Genomic DNA, 21,577 nt, shown 5'->3' on the forward strand with positions numbered 1-21,577 from the left:
TCAAGGTGATAAGGTCGACTGTGACTGTTATATAGTAGTAACACAAATAAAACAGGTCAAGGTGATAAGGTCGACTGTGAACTGTTATATAGTAGTAACACAAATAAAACAGGTCAAGGTGATAAGGTCGACTGGACTGTTATATAGTAGTAACACAAATAAAACAGGTCAAGGTGATAAGGTCGACTGTGAAACTGTTATATAGTAGTAACACAAATAAAACAGGTCAAGGTGATAAGGTCGACTGTGAAAGTTATATAGTAGTAACACAAATAAAACAGGTCAAGGTGATAAGGTCGACTGTAAAACGTTATATAGTAGTAACACAAATAAAACAGGTCAAGGTGATAAGGTCGACTGTGAAACGTTATATAGTAGTAACACAAATAAAACAGGTCAAGGTGATAAGGTCGAGATGTAGAGTAACACAAATAAAACAGGTCAAGGTGATAAGGTCGCTGAGTTATATAGTAGTAACACAAATAAAACAGGTCAAGGTGATAAGGTCGACTGTGAAACGTTATATAGTAGTAACACAAATAAAACAGGTCAAGGTGATAAGGTCGACTGTGAAATGTTATATAGTAGTAACACAAATAAAACAGGTCAAGGTGATAAGGTCGACTGTGAACTGTTATATAGTAGTAACACAAATAAAACAGGTCAAGAAGATAAGGTCGACTGTGGACTGTTATATAGTAGTAACACAAATAAAACAGGTCAAGGTGATAAGGTCGACTGTGGACTGTTATGTAGTAGTAACACAAATAAAACGGGTCATGGTGATAAGGTTGACTGTGTTTTTTAACAACAATCCTTTAATTGTTATATTTACATTTAAATTTCTAGTTCAAATTAAAACGTAATTTAGATGCGAGGGAAAATTTGAATTTCCAGCTTCAGCCATTTAACTTCGACAGCCAAGTTCAATGTATAAAACATTGAAAAGACAGTACAATTTCAATGTTTTTCAATAGCTTTTTATTTTACTTAAAATTATCCAGACATTTAAAAGTTTTTTTATAGTTTCATAACCAAACGGGTTCATTTAACTACAATGTCAATTTTCCCACGCAGACTAACATGGTATTAGTAAACAAGACTCATATCCATTTATAAAGATATTACTACACCAAGTCTAGACTGCATTTATTGGCTCATAATGCAGATCACGGTTATCATTAGAGTAATGGGAGTCGCTGTGGCAAAATGTAAATATATTGTAGTAACCACAAATAAAACAAGTCAATGTAAACATAAGCTTTATTTATACTGCTTGTGTATTTACAAGGTAATCTGCTGCCATTTCATATTAAAACATCTTCTAGAAAATCCATTGACACTAAATTTATCGATTTTGCAAGAATCAGAAATATATTTCCAGTCTGGCTCCTTAAAGTTTGTTTTGTATGTTGTAAGCTCTTGGTGTAAAAGACTTTGCAACATATGGGCCCGAAATATGGACAGACTGGAGTCTAAGAGAAGGTTGCATGGGTGACCATACAAAATATGTCATATGTTTAGGTTTTCAAAGGAAACACTTTTTCAGAGAGGGTCACGAATTATAGCAAATACGGTAAATTTACTAAACATGACCACAGCATAATGGATGGGTCACTGTATCCACATTACTACTAATCTCATCACTGACTTCTATCTTCTCGCTTTTCTCCAACAATTTTCAGGTAAAAAGAATTTAGTTTTTTCTCATAGAAACTCACTGTATAACCATCTATTTTTATTGTGATCTATTTTCATCCTTTTTTTACAGTCATAAATAAAAAGAAATATGTTTACACATAGATTTTATAGTTTTAATTATTAAAAATTAAACTTGAATTTATAAACAAACATCATGATTTCTTTTTTATCACCTTTAGTTAGAAACAATTTCATGGTTACATGAAGTTCTGAAGTGAATTGTGGCAAATGTTGAAATGGTCTAATTATAAAATATTATCAAGAGGGCACAAAACAAATGATAAATGACCAAATATCTGGTCCCAGACCACAAATGGATTGAGTACATTTGTCCAAAGGATGAAATATGTTCAAGTTTAATGAACAGGTGTCAAATGACTGGTAATAATGTAACTAATGAAAAGAGAAGAAATGTTATACATGAACACATGCCCAAAACAAAGTTAATTGAAAGCATCCATATGACACAGATATGTACAAAAATCACCATATCAGCCTAAATGACACAATATTTACAAATAAAGTAACAAATACAATGATGTCTAATTCATTGTAAGTGCATGTAGTTCTTTTTAACACATACTGTACTGCTTAAGTGCTTTGCTCAAAGAACCAAGTGTAACAAAGGCATGATTGACTTGTTTCTCAATTTTCATGACTAAAGAAAGAGGAAAGCTTTTCTCACTTCTCTGATCAGTAATTTTGGATAACGAATGAACTGGCATATAGAGAGAAATAAATATCAATTTCAGGGTGTATCTGGAGAAAAACCAGCCATGGATCTAGAGATATGGTCAGTCCCGATCCAGAGGAGGACAGCTAAATGTGTCAGGACATCTGATTTATATGAAAATACACGTAATTTTATTCAACAAAACCTCACTTGTGTCAAATATGAGTCAAATATCTTAGATGAGTCAAATAGAACTGTTGTTTAGCAAGTTAATTTCGATTTAAACTGTTGTTAAAATCAAATACTGCTCTGCTGTCGAATACATGGTCTACTCAGAGTATACAAAAACTTGTGTCGAGCATAACAAAGTTGTTACACCTAAAATTTGGCTGTAAATACATGTTACAACTTTTTTTGCACATTTTTCTGGGTTATTTTATTACTTTAAATTTTTTTTTGAAACACTTACAATCGTTATTCTATTTTAAATGTCAAAGACTGCTTTCCCATGTAATGCTCTTAAATATGTACCTAATATCCAATAAACATTGAAGGATGTTTGTGTCAATCCAAATTTGTCTGTTAATGAAACACAGTTGATTTGAACCATCATATAATTAATTAGTTACCCCCGTCCCATCGACTAATTAAGAGTTATACTGTACGTCAGATACCTAAACGCCTTAGTCACTGTGATCTCCTAACAAACAAACAAAATCATACTTGGTATCCATGGTTACTCTTGGAGAAAAAAAAGGTTACATAGAGATAGATAGAGGTGTGTTTATCTATATATGGGAATGTTAATTCTCTTCATTAAGTTAAATATGGCACAAATGAAAGTGTGATATACCCAAATATGGAAATCACTGTTCTAAAAAGGCACTTTATACAGACTAAAAGTGTTCCCATAATAAAGGTTATCCACCCTGTCATTATATTTTGATAATAGAAACTATTTAGATAAATAGTAAAACAAGAAAAATACTTTATATAATCTGTAAATAAAATTTGCACCAAAATAGACATGAAGGATTGTTCCAGACAAAAACAACGAAATAAACTTATTATCACAAAAATGAACACTCAATTAGAATGATAAAAGTACTCTGGATCCAATATATTATAACATACATAAATACAACTAACTATAATGATATTCCCATGTTTAATCCTAAAGAAATTTATCTCCCTTTGAGAGCAAGCATTGCGACATTATCAATGTGAGAAAGATATACCAGTATTTTGTAAGAAAATGCTATCATTTCGTCAAACAAAGCTTTAATGTTTCAATAGTCGTTCTTAAATGGATAACCAAGAAAGGGTCCATATAAAATGTATGAAATATATAAATAAATGAAGCTTATATGTGTATAGGATTTTTACTACAGAATAACTGTAAAATAAATAAGTCAATATAATACTGATCTCTCTACTTTGATTTTCGGTCCTTGATAACTTATCTTGAGTTTTGAACAACTGCTGTAGGTTTTTCTCCTAACAACAAGAAATAGAATAAGGACTGTTTAACTGACAACAACCTTACACTTGAAACCATCATATAAATAGAGTAAAACATACAATTTGTTATTACACATATACATATTCTGTATTTGCAAATTACAGAGTTGTCTGCCCTTGCTGATAGGTATTGATTATGATGTCATGTGTTTGCAAGCGTAACGTCATACTTTTGAGAAAACAATGTGAATTAAGCTCACAAAATAATGATGGAACAATCAATATCTACCTGCAAGGGAGCTAACTTTGTAATATGCAAAGACAATATACCAGGTACATTTATATATATATATTTATATATTTATCATCATCAGTTACCATGACAACAATGTGAATGTAATCAGCATGGGAAAATATTGTTAACATACAGCTGGTATTAGATTATGTAGTACATAAAATTTTACATTTGTCAAATTCTGACAAAACGTTCTAAAATTTTCCACATACGTGGTAACATAACAATCTATATAATATCTACTGTACAAATATCTCCACTGCTTTACATAGCACTAGACGTGTTTATCATCAATAACACCTCTATACCTTCAATAAAACATGTATACCTTCAAAACATGTCAGAAATATTTGTAAACTTATAAAATGGGTTTGTCGACATTTTTGTGTACCTTTTTGATATGCTAGTCTGCATAAATCAGGAATTGATAAGTTATTCATTTAGAGAGCAAAAAAATGCACATAGGAAAATGGTATACTTTTAGGTGATCTTACAAATAAATGGTCTTAGCACAGTAAGCTTTTATCACAGAATTCATTCTCAACCATAATTGAGTAGCACTTTTTAAATACACCACTTCAAAGAATTCGACCAAATTTATTTTCGTCTAGACCTTTGAACAATAAAACAATACACAATTTAGCCCTACAATGATCACAATTCATATAAAAAACAATAAATAATTATAATTAAAAAAATTATAAAAGATATTAACAAAAAATTTAAAATGAGATACTTGAGATATAATTAGTATTAAACCGTATTCTTTTCTAAGTGAGTAGTTTTGTTCTTAACTAAACACAACAGGATTCTCAAATGCACATGGTATTAATATTTTGAAAAGGAATTTTATGATGAAATATCATAGCCTTTAATAAAATAGTAAGCTTTAATTAATTCTTTTGTTCAAAACACGAAGCCTATTGACTAAACCTAATTTTGTGTTTAATAATCACAAACCCTGTTAACACAAGGTCAACTTTGAGTTATACAAGAATGATATTAAAATGTGTATTTCAATTTAAAGTGAAAGTTAATTTGGAACCAATTGAATATCAAACTGTGTGTTCAACACTGAGTGAATATTTAGGTTCAACAACAGTACTGTATGATAAACTAGACACCTTTACACCTGAATGGTATTACCAGGTATGTCTACAAATTATCACTTCTATCTACACAGCGGATCCTCAATAACAATTAAAAAGTACATTATGTACATTCAACAAATACATAGACTATCTATTGTTGCGGAATACAAAAGAAACATCAACAAAATAACCCAGTCATTTCATTATCATTTAAAGCTGGAGAAATATACACCTTATGTTTTTGTACTTTCTATTTCATTTGCTTCTTCTTTTTCTTGCACTACTTAATGCTTGGATTTAAAAGTGTAGTCATTTTATGAATTTATAGGTACCCAATCTTTATAAATTATACTTGTATTTTTCTTAAAAGTTTTCTTTCCTACACAAAATTTGGACGGATCATACCACAGGAGATGACAGCAGAAGATATAGAGCCGACGCTACCAGGCAGGCTAACACCTTTTATGTATATAGGATTTTGTCAAGCACTCCTGAGCAGTGCTGACCAATGTACATCAAAATTCACCGAGATTGATTTGGTGATCAACATCAACTGATCACTTTGCATCCAGATGAATTAATTGACTAGCTCACCATAAAGGTTGGACTAGCTACAGATGCTGCCCTCCTACCTAGGGAAATAACTCCCACTGTAGTATCTTTAATTATTTTACAAGGGAAGTAACTCCAATGTCAATAATAACCCTCAGGAAAGGGGAGATAAGTTCACATTACACAATTCATAACCCTTGGCGGATCGCCATTGAGAGCAGCGTTGAGCGTGTTTAAAAGTCGTTGCCAGTTGTCGGGCTGAAAATCAGCTTTGAGTCCTTCTGCGATCTTAATACATGTGCTGCCATCTAGTGTCTGAAATTTAATGATGTTGCGAAGCTTTTCCCCGGACTCAAACATACTCAGCATTCTCTCCACAAGAGCTGTGTCCCGTTTCTCAATAGCATACATAAGTGGGGTCTTGCCATTTTTTTTATCCTAAAAAAGAAAATTCCGTGTGATTGTTAACGTTACAGCAGTTTTGATTCTTTAATGACACCTTATTGAGAATTAAAATCTAAATTGAATAGAATTATCAGTAGTATTGGAGCTCGACAGATTTACCAGGCTCTGACATGATTGAGTAATTATGAAGTGATGGACAACAAGATTCAAACATGTCTGATCCATAACATTTACATCCTCATTTATTCTCATAATCAAGCTTCATTTTCTCAAAGGAAAAAGAAAACAATAACAGAAATCTTTTGTATATACCTAATACACATTTCACACCTATTTTGGAGAATGTTCCACTGTAATCTTTAAACATGTATTTGATGTGTAACGTACCTGGGATGTAGGATCTGCTCCAGCCTTCACTAGGGTCTCTATGATAGGTACACTGTCGATATACTGGCCGTTCTTGTTCTGTCGCCTGTGGGCAAGGATAGCACAGTGCAGAGCTGTGTGTCCTAATGAGGCAAAAATATAATGTTAGTTACAAATAACACAGTAAAACTTTGTAAAAACACTGGCAGAGGGACAGAAAAAGACAACATTATGAAGAAAGCTCTACCTACTTCAGAGTCAACGATATTGCGATTAATGTTGTGAGATCTGATGATCGAGTTCCTAGCTTTACCTACCTTCTGAGTTAACGATATTGAGATTAATGTTGTGAGATCTGATGATCGAGTTCCTAGCTTTACCTACCTTCAGAGTTAACGATATTGAGATTAATGGCGGGAGATCTGATAGCTTTACCTACCTTCTGAGTTAACGATATTGAGATTAATGTTGTGAGATCTGATGATCGAGTTCCTAGCTTTACCTACCTTCTGAGTTAACGATATTGAGATTAATGTTGTGAGATCTAATGAGTTCCTAGCTTTACCTACCTTCTGAGTTAACGATATTGAGATTAATGTTGTGAGATCTGATGATCGAGTTCCTAGCTTTACCTACCTTCTGAGTTAACGATATTGAGATTAATGTTGTGAGATCTGATGATCGAGTTCCTAGCTTTACCTACCTTCAGAGTTAACGATATTGAGATTGATGGCGGGAGATCTGATGAGTTCCTGCAGTGTTGACAGGTACGTGTGTCCGTTAGACGAGGCGACGTGAAGTGGAGTTTTCACCTCCCGAGTTTTACCATCAGTAGAGTAAACCTGTGTGTCATAGAAAACATTAACTCAATGTAACTCCTGTTACAATACATGTATATTGTTAACAAGATATGACTGAGTGTCTGCTGTTTGAATCCACAAAATCTTTCTCTTGACAAGCTATATTATTGATAGATGATTTATTTGATATTTTCTTAAAATATTTTAATTTTTTTCTTTTTTATTTTAGAATAAACCCTTAAAATTGACAATTAATTATTGTTTTTGCAAAGAAATAAAAAATTAAATCAAGCATTACTTTCATTCACTTGAGAGAAAGCAATACCAATACATTTTCCAGTAAACTGTGTAGAGAGGGATGATTTCAGGAAAATAGATATATAATACATGTGTATAGAAATTTGGTTGAAAGTGAAAGTGAAAGTAGACTTTACCTGAGCCATTGAGCATGGGTTGGCATTCTTGGCAACCAAACTGTGAACCATCAGTGGCTGGTTTGCCGCCACTGCCAGGTAAAGAGGTGTCTAAAAATAGATACAGAATAACAATAACTAAAGAGAAACAGAAAGTGAAAACATAATCAGTATAAATAAGCAGAATCTAAAAATACTCAAGTCTATATATAGATACAAAATTTTGTATCAAACAAAACCAAAACAGTGGAAATCCTAAATCATATATCAATATAGACTTCAGAAATCTAACCAATGTATTCTAAAACAAAGAATATCTTACTTTGTAATCTGTAATATCTTTCTTTCTGATTCCCAATATTTTATTTATACTTATGTTCATTACCCTGTAAGAAAATGATTTCACCAGGCACTCTAGGGAAGCAATTTTAGACTTTAGACTCTGTGTTATATTGTTAGAATATTAATTATCATTGATGATTATCCAAACCCTCAGCAATTTTGGGTAATATTTATTAAGCTTTTATATATTGCTTAAAATAATTTTTTTGCAACTGACCATCATAATTAAACAAGAAACAAATTGATGTTCTATTTAGAATTTCATTTTGAGAGTCTCCCATTGGAAACTTGACATGCAGCAGGACCCTAGATCTATGATACGTGACAGAATGCAGGTTACAACCATATTTTATAAAATAGCCCTAAAAATATCAAACATACCTGTCTTTTACAGTTGGTGGCGTCAATCATGACCTCGAGCTTCTCTCTACACAATCGTTCAATCAGTGCCTGAACCATGCTAGCGTCTGTCTTACATACCGCAACATGAAGGTATCTGCATCATAAGATATTCTCTTGTTAAATAAAGGACTCAAATTAAAGGGAGAGAACTCATACAATACATTACAAATTACAAGTTACAAGACCTTAACATAATTAAATACTACTCTTTAATAATCAATATGTACACTTAAAAAATTTCCAATATAAACAGATTGAAATATTCAAAACAGTCGCCTGAAAAATGGACGTATTACATACAGCAGTAAAATTTAAGTTCCAAAAACATAATTATATATGAATTGCAAAATAAAATTTAATCATAACCTTCAATACTATTACTATTTTCACAAACTACATATATACCAAGACTCATTAATTAATCTGGACTAATTGATACTAAGGTGGTCAGTACTTACGTGTCACCTTCATCATCCTGGTATCGTAGTCGGTCCCGTGAGATGTCTGCCACCGTTCGTCTAGCCATATTCAGCAAGTTCTGTCTGTATATAGCTGTTAGAAAAAGTGTTATTACAGATTACAAGTTGATATTTCTTTGAAATGACAGGGCATTAACTCTGTCTCAATCATTTACAAAGGGACTAAACTTTACCTTATCTAAATAACTAGAAAACTGACGACCATCAGAAAGTAGTAAAGGGACATAACCCTATTTCTATAAAGGTTTCACTATACTACATGTAAATGTAAACAAAAAAAAGGAACAAACTTACCCTATAATGAGAACTATATCTTATTTTGATATGTGAATATAAAAGACTTACTGTACATCTAACTTACTTTGTTGGTTCTGTCCAGGTTTCGGGACTACTGGCCTTGCCTCGTTGAGGTTTCTCGACATCACTGGGGCTGTATTTGCCAGCTTGGAGCTGTCGGGAATGGATGTACCAGGTTTGGGGAGAATTTTCTTTAGAGGTTTGGCAGGCTGTTGTTTTTTGCCAGCAGCCTGGTTCATGTTTTGGTTATTTACTATGATAATCATAGGTGGCTGGACCATGTTTCCCTTCTGTTGTATGCCAGTTCCTGTCACCTGGTTCCCTGGGGGCATTAACACCATCTGAGCTTGAGACACAGGCTGCTGGGTCATGACTGGTGTGGTCATGGCTGTTGTCATTGGTAACTTGGAGTTTATAGGCATCGGTGCCGGCATAGGCATCATGTTAGGTACTAAGGTGACCGGAATACGATTCTGAGCTGGCGGCATGGCATTGGGTACAGGCTGAATGTTCTGTAATGGTTTCCCCATTTGGTTTCTGTTCTGGGGTGGGGCTGGCACGCTTTGGGGGGCAGTCATTGTAGGTACATTCATTCCCTTATTACAAGTCCTGTTCTTCTGCATCTTCTTCTGATTGTTAGATTCCAAAATGTCATCAGCAAGAACTTCTAAGACAATATTGAGCTCCTTCTCATTAATCTGTTCACTGCTGAATTGAGAATCAGAGGCTGGGGGTGCTGTTGTTTGTGGAGGCATATACTGAGCATTCTGTGGTCCCATCATTGATGCTGATGACATAACTTGGGGCATGGTCACAGACAACTGTTGTGTGATCTGAGGTTGGGAGACGCGAGTGTGAGACATCCCCATTTGTAACTGTGACGCGATTGGGGCTCCAGCAGAGTTCACCATTCTAGTGTGGTTAGGGAACTGTTGTGATGTCATATGGGGCGATATTGTACGAGATTGAAGGGATACTGTTTTCAGATGTTGACCAGCCAGCTGTTGTGATGTAGGGGCTCCATTATTTGACTGTGTAAGAACAAGATTTGGCAGACAAAGTGACTCTATAGATGCTTGTGTGGACACAATGTTGTGTGGTCGACTTGCTTGAGGCATCATGGATCCTGTCTGTTGCATCATGGGTGACCCCGCCTGTTGCATCATGGGTGATCCCACTTGTTGCATCATGGGTGATCCCGCTTGTTGCATCACAGGTGATCCCACCTGTTGCATCATGGGTGATCCTGCTTGTTGCATCACGGGTGATCCCACCTGTTGCATCATGGGTGATCCCGCCTGTTGCATCATGGGTGATCCCACCTGTTGAACCCTGGGAGATGCTACTTGGGTTATTCCTTGCGTGGAAGTAATATTATGAGGAGGTGATGTCATTCCTTGGTTACTGATCTGTCCTGGTGAATTCTGGTCCTCCCACTGATTGTATGTGTTCTGTAGGGCTGTATCATAGGGTGGGGAAGCGTTCCCTGGTGGACTGTTAACAGCCAAGTCTCCAATGATCCCACTATCATTAGACATGTTAGATGGTGGCGGGGAATTGATGGACTTCACGCTTGAGTTGTCAGGAGAATACAGCTGATCTGAGTATGGACTCTTGGCCTCCGATTCCGACTCACTGATGTAGGCCTCACGCCGGCCATATAGCTGGTCCATGCTGTTAGGCCTTGATTGTTGTTGGGCACTAACCACATTTCCATTGACGGTTGGACCCAGTACTGTTTGCTGATGATAAACATTCTGTGCAGAGAATAGGACCTGAGACTGGGACGACATATTAAAGTGTCCACCATCACTGGTGTTGTAGGGGTCAAAGGCCTGTTCTGCTAATTCCAGAATATCATCCTGGTTTAACTGTGGAAAATTCATATTTGACATTTCCTTATTTGGAGATTTTACAACCATCATACCAAGTGAGCTGTTGTCTTTCGTCAATGAACTGAATTCAAACTGTTCTTCTGGCCGCATGTACCGTAACGGTGGGTCATTCCCATCATCTTCTCTCCCACGTTTGTTCTCTTTGAATATCTGTGCGTTAGGGGAGCCGTAACCTTTGTTGTAGCCCATGTGTTGGACACTGTTTGTTGTCGGGAGACCATGAGTTGGCCCTCGTCTCAATAAAGCACTGTTGTTCTGGCAAGCCTCTGTAACTATCTCTTTCTTCACATTACATTTCTTTACCTCAAAATCAAAGGATTTCTCTCCCTTGGTGGAACTCTTTGAGGTTGTTAGATTTTCTTGGAGTTCGTTGTCTTCCACTGGTTCTTTCTTTATTGTCAAGACTGACAAGTTGTTAGCCAGGCTATCAACAGCTCCATCTGCAAACAATAACACATTATCAGAAAATGGTGCCAACAAATACACTCATCTGGATTAGAACAGTTACCTACGGCGATATAATTCTGCAATACTCATCAAAATTAGGCACAATATACCTCTAGACTACCATGTCATGGGTCTAAGATAAAGTTACCTATGGTGATGCGATTCTTTGATCAGTTACCTGAGTTGTTTGTGTATTGGAATAAATTAGAGATCAAGTTCTATAATATACACTGTGTAAAAGTAAACTGGAATGAAATATCACTATTTAACATGACAGTCAAAGGGAGAGACAATGTTTTATCACCTCACATATAATATAACGTCTTTAGACCAATCAGCAACTGTGATTCATCAGTGATAGGAATGTGATTCTGACAGCTATGAAACTATCTCCCCTTTGAAAATATAATCACATCTTATAACAAAAACACTTAATTGATTAATTATAGATTAAAACTTAACATTTTTCCAACATTTATTACCATATTTTCAGTCAATGATACTATTCTGTGTTCACGCTAGATAGTTATTATTACATGACCTCTATTGTCATACTGTACTATTTGTAAACCATGTAAGCTGTGCCCTGATGACGGCCTGCCTTTAAGGCCGAAACATGTCGGCAACCAGCAGCACCAGATAAACCTAGAATATACCATTTAGTACCTGGCTCAGGAGTTGCATCTCGGCCTGCCTTTAAGGCCGAAACATGTCGGCAACCAGCAGCACCAGATGAACCTAGAATATACCATTTAGTACCTGGCTCAGGAGTTGCATCTCTTATTTTCTCGACGATCCTACTATGTTTTTAAGAGGGCTCTGTATTCATTAGGATCCTCCTGACGACCAGAAGATGAACCACAACACACATGAACTTATAGCAGGACGTTGGTTCTTAAGAATTTCTCCTTCTGGAGTTTTTCTTTATGTTCAGCTAGATAGTTATGTTATTGTTTTATGACCACACAACCATTAACCAGTCAAATTAATTACCTGATTAATGAGTATCTAAATGTAATCAAATGCTAAATAAGTCTTTCTGGTTTAATTCTGACTACTGTCTTTATTCAGCTGTACATGACTCATATAATTATAATGAATGGATTGGTCCTAACCAAATTTGATGTATATACGTCAGAGAAATTTATCTAAATTAAACAGTCCATGATTATCACTATGAAATACATTAACCATTTTTACCCTATATAGCTCAAGGTCAGTAATTTTACAAGGAGTATATTATCCTCAAATGCTTTATATAAATAACCTGGCCTGTATTGTACATGTGCTATATAAAACAAATGCTTATATACTGGTGTATATAGTAGGCTAATTGATAAAAGTGTATGTACATGTACAGGTATGAGTTGTAGCCGTGATCTGCTCACTTTTTCACCAAGGTAAATATAACTCCGACAATAAATATCAATCTCACTGGTACACAACTAGTCAAGAGAATGGTGACATTTACTGAGTTTTTATGTTGAAAGCGACGTCAGGCGCATATGCAGTCAGACTGATAAACAGTGTCTAAGCCCAATGTGCTTGTGTGTACTGGGTACAGCTCTATATATAGCATTATGTTCTGGTTTTAGATGTAAAAATTATATATCTCATGAGGGAATTGGTTTTTGCAACGTCATAATCACCGCAAGGTGAGACTAATCAACGATAAATTGTACTTTACATACATTGTTTTGGGATCTCGAAACCCATGTATTTACCCTTAGCCAAGTCAGTTGATCAGAGGAAGTTTTGCATTTTAATTAGCTAAGTTGGTTAATCAATTAACTGACATGGATAAGGTTGCAGATTGAAATATAGGGGCTTTTACTTACATTTTGACTTAATCAATCATAGATGATTTCATTAAAAAGATGATGTTGTTATTTCTAATTGACTAAATTAAACATTTTTAATTGACTAAATTTAAAATCAAAGTCTTAATTTCTTCCTGACCATGGAATCAAATACTTAAGAGGTGGTGAAGGTTTGGAGGGGGGGGGCAAGGATATATAAAATTAGCTTGTTGGGGTGCAGTGGGGGCATAATCATATAAATGTATAACATCTTATTTATATAGCCTTCAAAAGTCTAACTAGTCGAGTCACTTAGTCCAGTGGATAAGAGTATCTTGACCATGTAGATCTACCATAATGTTCAAAAAGGAAGATCCTTTTAGTATCCCAAACATTAGATTAGCATATAATTTCATGTATGTTTTAAGTCTACACGCGGAAACCTGCCGAATGATTATTCAAAGTTACATTATTCATGCATGATATATATCATTTAAATTTATACATGCGTGCATGAATATTACAGTCTGTGAGATATATTTAGACTTACTCATATAAAATCCATGATTTATGAGTTACATGACTTAATCCAATGACAGTTACATGTATAATCACCATTAATTAAGATTTGAATAGTTCTAACATCAACAATAAAAATCCAATCCCATTAAATTGTAATTTGTATGGTAATACACATAGCGGCACGAAGACAATAGTGTATAACTGTGAAGTTGTTTATGTTCATTAGTATTCACGACTCCAGACGTTCTGGCGACCATGTTTGTCACATCTGATCGACTTTTTAATGACCAAGATTAGCAAGAATATTCCGTTTGTAAGGTTTCTTTCGCTACGCTGTTACTAGTATCGATTATCTCTATTACATCTGAAGATATGTTACTTGAATGTGTATTTTCAGAAAGTGCATGTTAGCTTTAGTGTCCCCGAACACCTGTTGCGTGATAAAACCAGAAATATTTTGTGACGATTGACAAACCTGCAGTGCAGTCCAAATCACGACCTATCTACTTACCACTGTCGCTTTTGGGCGATTTGTCCGACACCATTTTCACTCCGTCTTGTATCTCCTCGGCACAAGAATCTGTCTTTCTTTCATTGACACCAGTCATCTTTGGTAAAATGTTAAAATTATTACTTAGAGCAGAATAAAGTATCTTCCTTCGTCTTGTAAACCTGCACAAATGACACCCGGATATAGATTCTGGTTGGTTCACTTACAAGTCACGTGATTATATTCGTCATTAGGGAATTCCCCTAATAAATGGTATTGACATCAATCAAAATTAGGTCTGATTTATAAACTATGTATTTTACTTCCTTTGATGCTATTTATTTATAAACATGAGGCTCCTATGGGGGATATTGTAAACAGGTAATGATTTTTCCGCCTAAGCGTGATGATATTGAGGTAACCTGAGACCTAAATGTGTACATTAGTGCTCGGATATTAGGTCTGAGCTTCTGTGGCGGATCAGTGAGACATAACACGGCCGTTTCCAGTAGACTTGTACATTAACTGATGTCAAAATTTCGCGTGTAATTTTGCAATACGTAATGGAAAAACCAAACATGAATGATATTATAGACCAATACATACGGAAATACACGAGTGGATGTCATACAATTGTACCGGTAACATGTGTATGGATATATAAAGTCGACAAAACTGGGTTCATTGACACCAGTCATCTTTGGTAAAATGTTAAAATTATTACTTAGAGCAGAATAATGTATCTTCCTTCGTCTTGTAAACCTGCACAAATGACACCCGGATATAGATTCTGGTTGGTTCACTTACAAGTCACGTGATTATATTCGTCATTAGGGAAATCCCCTAATAAATGGTATTGACCAATCAAAATAGGTCTGATTTATAAACTATGCAAGTTTACTTCCTTTGATGCCTATTTATAAACATGAGGCTCCTATAGGGGGATATTGTAAACAGTGTAATGATGTCCGACCAAGCGTGATGATATTGAGGTAACCTGAGACTAAAATGTGTACATTAGTATCTCGGATAATTAGGTCTGAGCTTCTGTGGCCGGATCAGTGAGACATAACACGGGCCGTTTTCCAGTAGACTTTAACATTAACTGATGTCAAAATACCCTGCGAGTAATTTTCAATACGTTAATGGAAAGAACCAAACAGAATGAATATAAAAGACCAATAACACTGGAACTACACTCTGTGAGTGATGTCATCACAATTGTATATCCAAGTACATGATTGGTATATAAAGTCGGCAAAGCTGGGTTGTCATTCCAATACATACACTTTTTTCTTCTAATATATTTTTCTAAATTCATAAGTATCCGAAAGCAAAAAATAAATTTTCATGTAATTTATGATAATATAAACATATATGTAACATACATATACTGGTATACAAAGTACGTACATACAGTACATGTACCTGGTACATATATACATGTATTCGCTCAGTTGACAACATCGGTAAGCTGAGACTAGCTTGTGGAGATGTATTAAAGTTTCTTCAAACAATGACATTAGTGTACTCCTAACGTGTACTATGGACTTCCGGTTGCTTAAAAAATAATGAACATACAGTCATTTCATTAATGTTGAAATCCTTTTCCGTTGCTAAGGAAACAGGAGATATATATATATATATACATTGTTATTTAATCTCATAGTAATGAGATACGGACACATATATATAAGTGCCAAACACTGATAAAAACATAGGTTAAAAAGTTTCCATAGATTTAAAATATCACAGGGTTTGTTGTCCATTCCTGTACATGTATATGTAATTATAACATGTTATTTATTAATTTCCAACTAATGACCTCAATTAATGATGTGTATGCAATTTCATTTAAACATTAACATTACTATGGCGACATTCTATTGTTAGAAATCCAAATGTATTGTTAGTAATAATCTATATTCGATAAATTATCAAGAATCTTATGGCCACGTAGAGGTCGATATATAGCATATGGACTTGGGTTTTCCTATTTTTTTTAGAAACATCAATTGAAATAATTTTTGTGACGGCATATATATATATATAATCGCATTGATACTCCATTGTGCAAACGTCGAGTTCACCAGGGAAATGTTTTATGGCCATCCCTTTTCTTGCATAATCCTATTGACATTTTTCAAAGATACTTTTTATTATCCCCTGCTTTCTCCGAAAGGGGGGATATCAATTTGGGTTTGTCCGCCTGTCAGTCCGTCTGTCTGTAACACTTCGTTTCCGTGCAATAACTGTAACACATGTAAACCAATTTTCTTCAAACTTGGTGATAAGGGCTCGACTAAGTTCGATCGCGACTGTCGATGGACCTTATTTAGCGGAGTTATGGCCCTTTGAATTACTAAAACGTAATTTTCTGCCATTTCCGTGCAATAAGTGCAACAAATGTAAACCAATTTTCTTCAAACTCAGTAACAGGGATAAATGCCTCAAGGACTCGACCAAGTTCGATCGCGACTTGCAACGGACCCTATTTAGCGGAGTTATGGCCCTTTGCTTAAATAAAAAAAAGTCAGTTTCTGCCAATTCCGTACAATAAATGTAATAAATATTAACAAATTTTCTTCAAATTTGGTAACAAGGTTGAATGCCTTAAATGCCTGGCCAGGCTCGATTAACTCTTTCAGCTGATGTTATTTATCAGAGTTATGGCCCTTTAATTTTACTACAAATGTCATTCTCTCTGCAGTTTCTGTGTAATAACTAACAAATGTTAAACTTAATATTATTAAAACTTGGTAACAAAGTTAAATGCCTTGAGGGCTTAGCCAAGATCGATCGCCACTTTTGGCAGATCTTAATTAGCAGAGTTATGGCCCTTTGATTTAATAAAAAAATCATTTTCTGCCACTTCCGTACAATAACTGTAATAAATATTAACCAATTTTCTTCAAACTTGGTAACAAATATAAATGTCTTACTTCTAAGTAAGACTTCAGTTTTTGTCATGTTTCAACAAAGGTTAAACCTAACCTCAATATTGTTTACCTACAAGATGTCCTGAAAGCGGGGGATGAAAATTCCAGGAATTGGTTTGTATATATAAAGTTAAAGAAGATCTTTGATTCAGTCAATACAGAATACGGTGGTAGAATAAGAATGTACGACCTCGGTCATAATTAAAATTAATCAGAGTGGTAGTTACTGTTGTAGCGGAAAAGATATCACCTCAGTAAGCAGGCGATATCTATTCCGCTACAACAGTAGCTACAGAGTGGTATAACACCCAAAAATGCTATTGACTTCAACAAAGGCATACATTTTTTTGCGACATTGATCATATTATAACCATTTCAAAGTTGTGGATTATTTTCTCATTTCTACAGGAATGTGTGCAAGCCACGGTACGTTAAATATATATCCAGAGTTCAATTGAATTTGCAATGAAATGTTGGTGTCTTCATATGGAATGATATAATATTTTCAAAGTGAAAGAAGAAAGTAATTTTCGATCTTAGCTTACAAAGAGATCTCTACAGAGAGGATTCATATTCATTATTATTATATATTTTTTTTTTTTTTTTTTTTTGGGGGGGGGGGGGGTTGGTTTTGGTAATATGGTATGGTTACCTTTGAGGGGAGTTGCACGTAATAATTAGGCAGATATTCACTTCCTGTTCAGATGTTTTTTATTTATTAGTGGAATTAGCAATTTTTTGTACATGGTATATCTATTTATTTTTTTTACATTTTTGCTGCATAGAACCATAAAGTGTTATTCATCCTGGAATAGTATATCACCTCAATTTTATACTTCTAAATATAATTTTACTGTTAATAATGTTTGGTAATGAAGGTCAAAGATCACCAAAAAAAATCATCTTTTTTTTTAACTAAACTTCATATTTATTTATCATTTACGAGCGGAACAACACAAGGAAAGGTACATTAAACTGCAAATGTAAACTGCAGATAGCTCTGAAGATAATCCTATGACATGACCCATAAATCATCAACTACAAAATATTTGGCAAAGAGATTCTCTGCGAGACCTTCGAGAAATTAATAGTCGAAAAACCAGCAAATGGTATAGCTAGGGGTAGGCGGATAATAAGGTCGTACGAGTTATCTCCCTTTCATGTGACATTATGCAATCCGGATGGAAAGGCAACGGCAACGTCACATGTTTGGGATTTCCCTGCTGCAGCCTACAATAAGCCATATACGGCTCTTTTGATATACATCAAAGGACTAAATTACCTGTCTCCAGTTTTACTATGAGACATTCCAGGGGTGTATGTAGAGATCGTAAGTGATCGGAACCCTGGAGTAACGAGGATGAGGCATATGGTGAAACATCTTCAGCTTAAGACTTTGTTTATGATAAAATAAATGTTTTTTTTTTTACAAATCGATATATGACTTTAATCACAAGGGGATAATTTGAGTGTTTCAAACGATTGCCAAGCTAAAGGCCTTATCTGCATGAACGACGGGATTAACTGGCATTTTTCTTTGCGAGAAGGGAAGACAAGTGATTGTATAGACAATTTCAGTTCTTAGTTGACATCTTTGTGACAAACATGTTTGCTATTTTGTAGAAAGAGCGAAAAAATGCACGATCAAATCTGTCCCTCTGAACTCTTGTCGGATGCTCTTCTAATTGAGCTACCTATAGCTAGTTCACAGGTCTTCAGATATGACTAGAATTTCTGCGATAGCTCATTCCATTTGATTTTACGATATACGATCGCATGTTAAAGTCTTTCTGTATAACACGTACAGGTTTTCCAATGTCTCTCTCTGGGTTTAATACGAACTCTTAAAGGGACAATTCACTAAGGCTAAATCTTTTACATAACCAAGAAGCAAACATATAACGTAAAACATTGACAAATTCCTCGACATTGTTAAGTATTTTAATTAATATCGTTGAAATATCAAATCGTTGATCAATACGATTAAGCAGGTACAATATGGACAATGAACGACATAACCACTGAGAAGGTGATAAAATTATTTTTAGGCAAGACAATTCACCTAACAAGGTAAACACACTACTGTCAGAGCGATTTGAGCAGTTCTAGACAAATGTTGCATTACTATACGAGCAAGGGACAGGGTTCAGCATACAAGAAGTTTGACCACAGTGTGTAATGACGGACAGCGAACGAGTTTGAACATTTCACACACATGTCACCACCATGGGCTTTTCATGCACATCACAGTAAAACCGACTGATCTCATTTCCATTAGAACTGGGTTTTTTTTTCCGATATATGTACAAATTTCAATGTTTTCTTAGACTGAATTGTGCGTTTAAAATACATATCTATGGTGGCATATTTCTGCCATCGAGTTGCCGACTTATGACTAACAGTGTAATGATGTCGACATAATTAAGGCATTATGTCGACATCTGTCGACTTACCACATGTACATGCCTACATAATGATTCCAAGATAGTTATGTAGAAAGTCGGTAACTCGCCGATTAAAGTGAACAGTCGGGCAAGAATGGCTTAAGTCGGTAAAAATGGTGTGAATGTATCCAGTATAATTTCTTATGAAATGGAAAACTAAAATCTCTCGTCAAAATCTGTCTGCGTACGAAGAAATTAATTTAAAGTATGGGAATTCTAAAACGTCCTCCCGGCTCACTATGTCCGTGGTTTGCTTTCAAATTTTCTTTACTTTAATGGTCAGAACTGGGAAACTAAGCAGAACTTGACCGTCGTATTAATATGTGAGAACTTTTGGAAGGCCAATGAACGCATTTAGACTGGTTTTCTTTGCCCGACTATTCACTTTAATCGTGTTTTTGCTCGGGTGTGTCACCGACTGTCAGTTATTGATGTCGACATCTGGTTTGCAAGTAGAAATCAAAGGCCATCCTTTCATAAAGCACTGTTTATATGCAGCAAGGCACCATACAGCAGAGATCGACGTTGATTTTGTTAATTCAGATAAGTTTTTATTTATTTGATTTCAAAATTAAAAAAATTGTGATCCTGCACATCCCGGCCATGCAGCTGTAGCCTGTGTGTTCGTACATGTAGCTGTTAGTTAGCTGCAATATTGTAGCTCAAAACACTTTTAGACAGAAAATGGTGTCGTCTTTAGAGCTACAATTGGTTCCTATTACTGCTAATGGAGCAAAGTAATGATTATGCAAACCATTATAAAACGTTAGTTGGCATTTCATCGTACTTGTTTGATATCGCCAACCTACTAGGCAATAAAACTGAACAACATAAAATATCAAATTCTCATGAGGCATTATTTTTTTTACATAATACATATGGAGGTTTTTCTGAAGGTTATTTATACGGCAAGTCCACAAATTGTGAATTTGACGTCTTGTGAGCGGTACGGTAGATATTAGAATGGTAGTTATGTTTGTTTTGGACAAAAATAATATGTAAATGCATGTATACGCATAAAATAATTTGAAACCTACAAAAAAAGTATAGAAAACTATGCCCGAGTGATTTTCGGAGGCAGTGCTCCACTACGACACATAGGGACCAATTCGTACCCGGCCGAAAGGTATAGTAGGCCGGGTACGTATATATTCGTTCTAGCTGTTAGTCTGAGCTGAGGAAGTTAGGAGTGCAAAAAGACTCTGCTTTCTACAACGAATTTCCATCCTCTTGGCCATAATCATTTATTAATACATTTAACAGTGGATTGAAAATTCGTTTAAAAGCTGTGTGTGTGTTATGTGGATTAGCATTCGTATCAAGTCCACGCACGTGGTTCATACCGTGCTATACTATATTAAAAGTATGAATGAAAAATGAAAAATACAAAACAATGATTTTTTCACGTTTTATTTTCTTGCGAATCACGATAAGATAATAATGTATAAAGGCACAACGAGTTTTTGTTTCGGTCTTAATGGCCAGATTCAACCTTTGAGCTAAAAATCCTCCCGGGACGCGGTTGCATCTATTTTTTGTAGTAAAAACGTAGTAAAAAAGTCACGTGCTTATACCTCATTCATGCCATTGGCCGGAATATACAATTGTATTATGGGTAACTAGTGATCACGTGATTGTGTGTTTACTTCCAAATATGGTGATAGTTTGCTTGCCATTTCTTCGGAAAAATTGATTGATTTGAAAATATTTAGACTCCAAAATGTTATTAATATTGCATGCATATCATTTTGACTTGCACATATG

General features: G+C 35.0%; 1 protein-coding gene across 1 annotated transcript; it reads right to left on the reverse strand.

Annotated features, from left to right (window-relative positions):
• Window positions 1-3,122: 3,122 nt before the first annotated feature.
• LOC138317610 (uncharacterized) lies at window positions 3,123-14,637 on the reverse strand. The gene is made up of 8 exons (XM_069259392.1): window positions 14,452-14,637; window positions 9,342-11,612; window positions 8,960-9,053; window positions 8,481-8,595; window positions 7,779-7,868; window positions 7,248-7,386; window positions 6,566-6,687; window positions 3,123-6,211 (listed from the first exon to the last, which is right to left on the reverse strand). The coding sequence occupies exons 1-8, from the start codon at window positions 14,546-14,548 to the stop codon at window positions 5,948-5,950; spliced, it is 3,192 nt and encodes a 1,063-aa protein (XP_069115493.1). The 5' UTR covers window positions 14,549-14,637; the 3' UTR covers window positions 3,123-5,947.
• Window positions 14,638-21,577: the final 6,940 nt, after the last annotated feature.

This window comes from Argopecten irradians, chromosome 3, assembly GCF_041381155.1.
Source record: "Argopecten irradians isolate NY chromosome 3, Ai_NY, whole genome shotgun sequence".
NCBI lineage: Eukaryota > Metazoa > Mollusca > Bivalvia > Pectinida > Pectinidae > Argopecten > Argopecten irradians.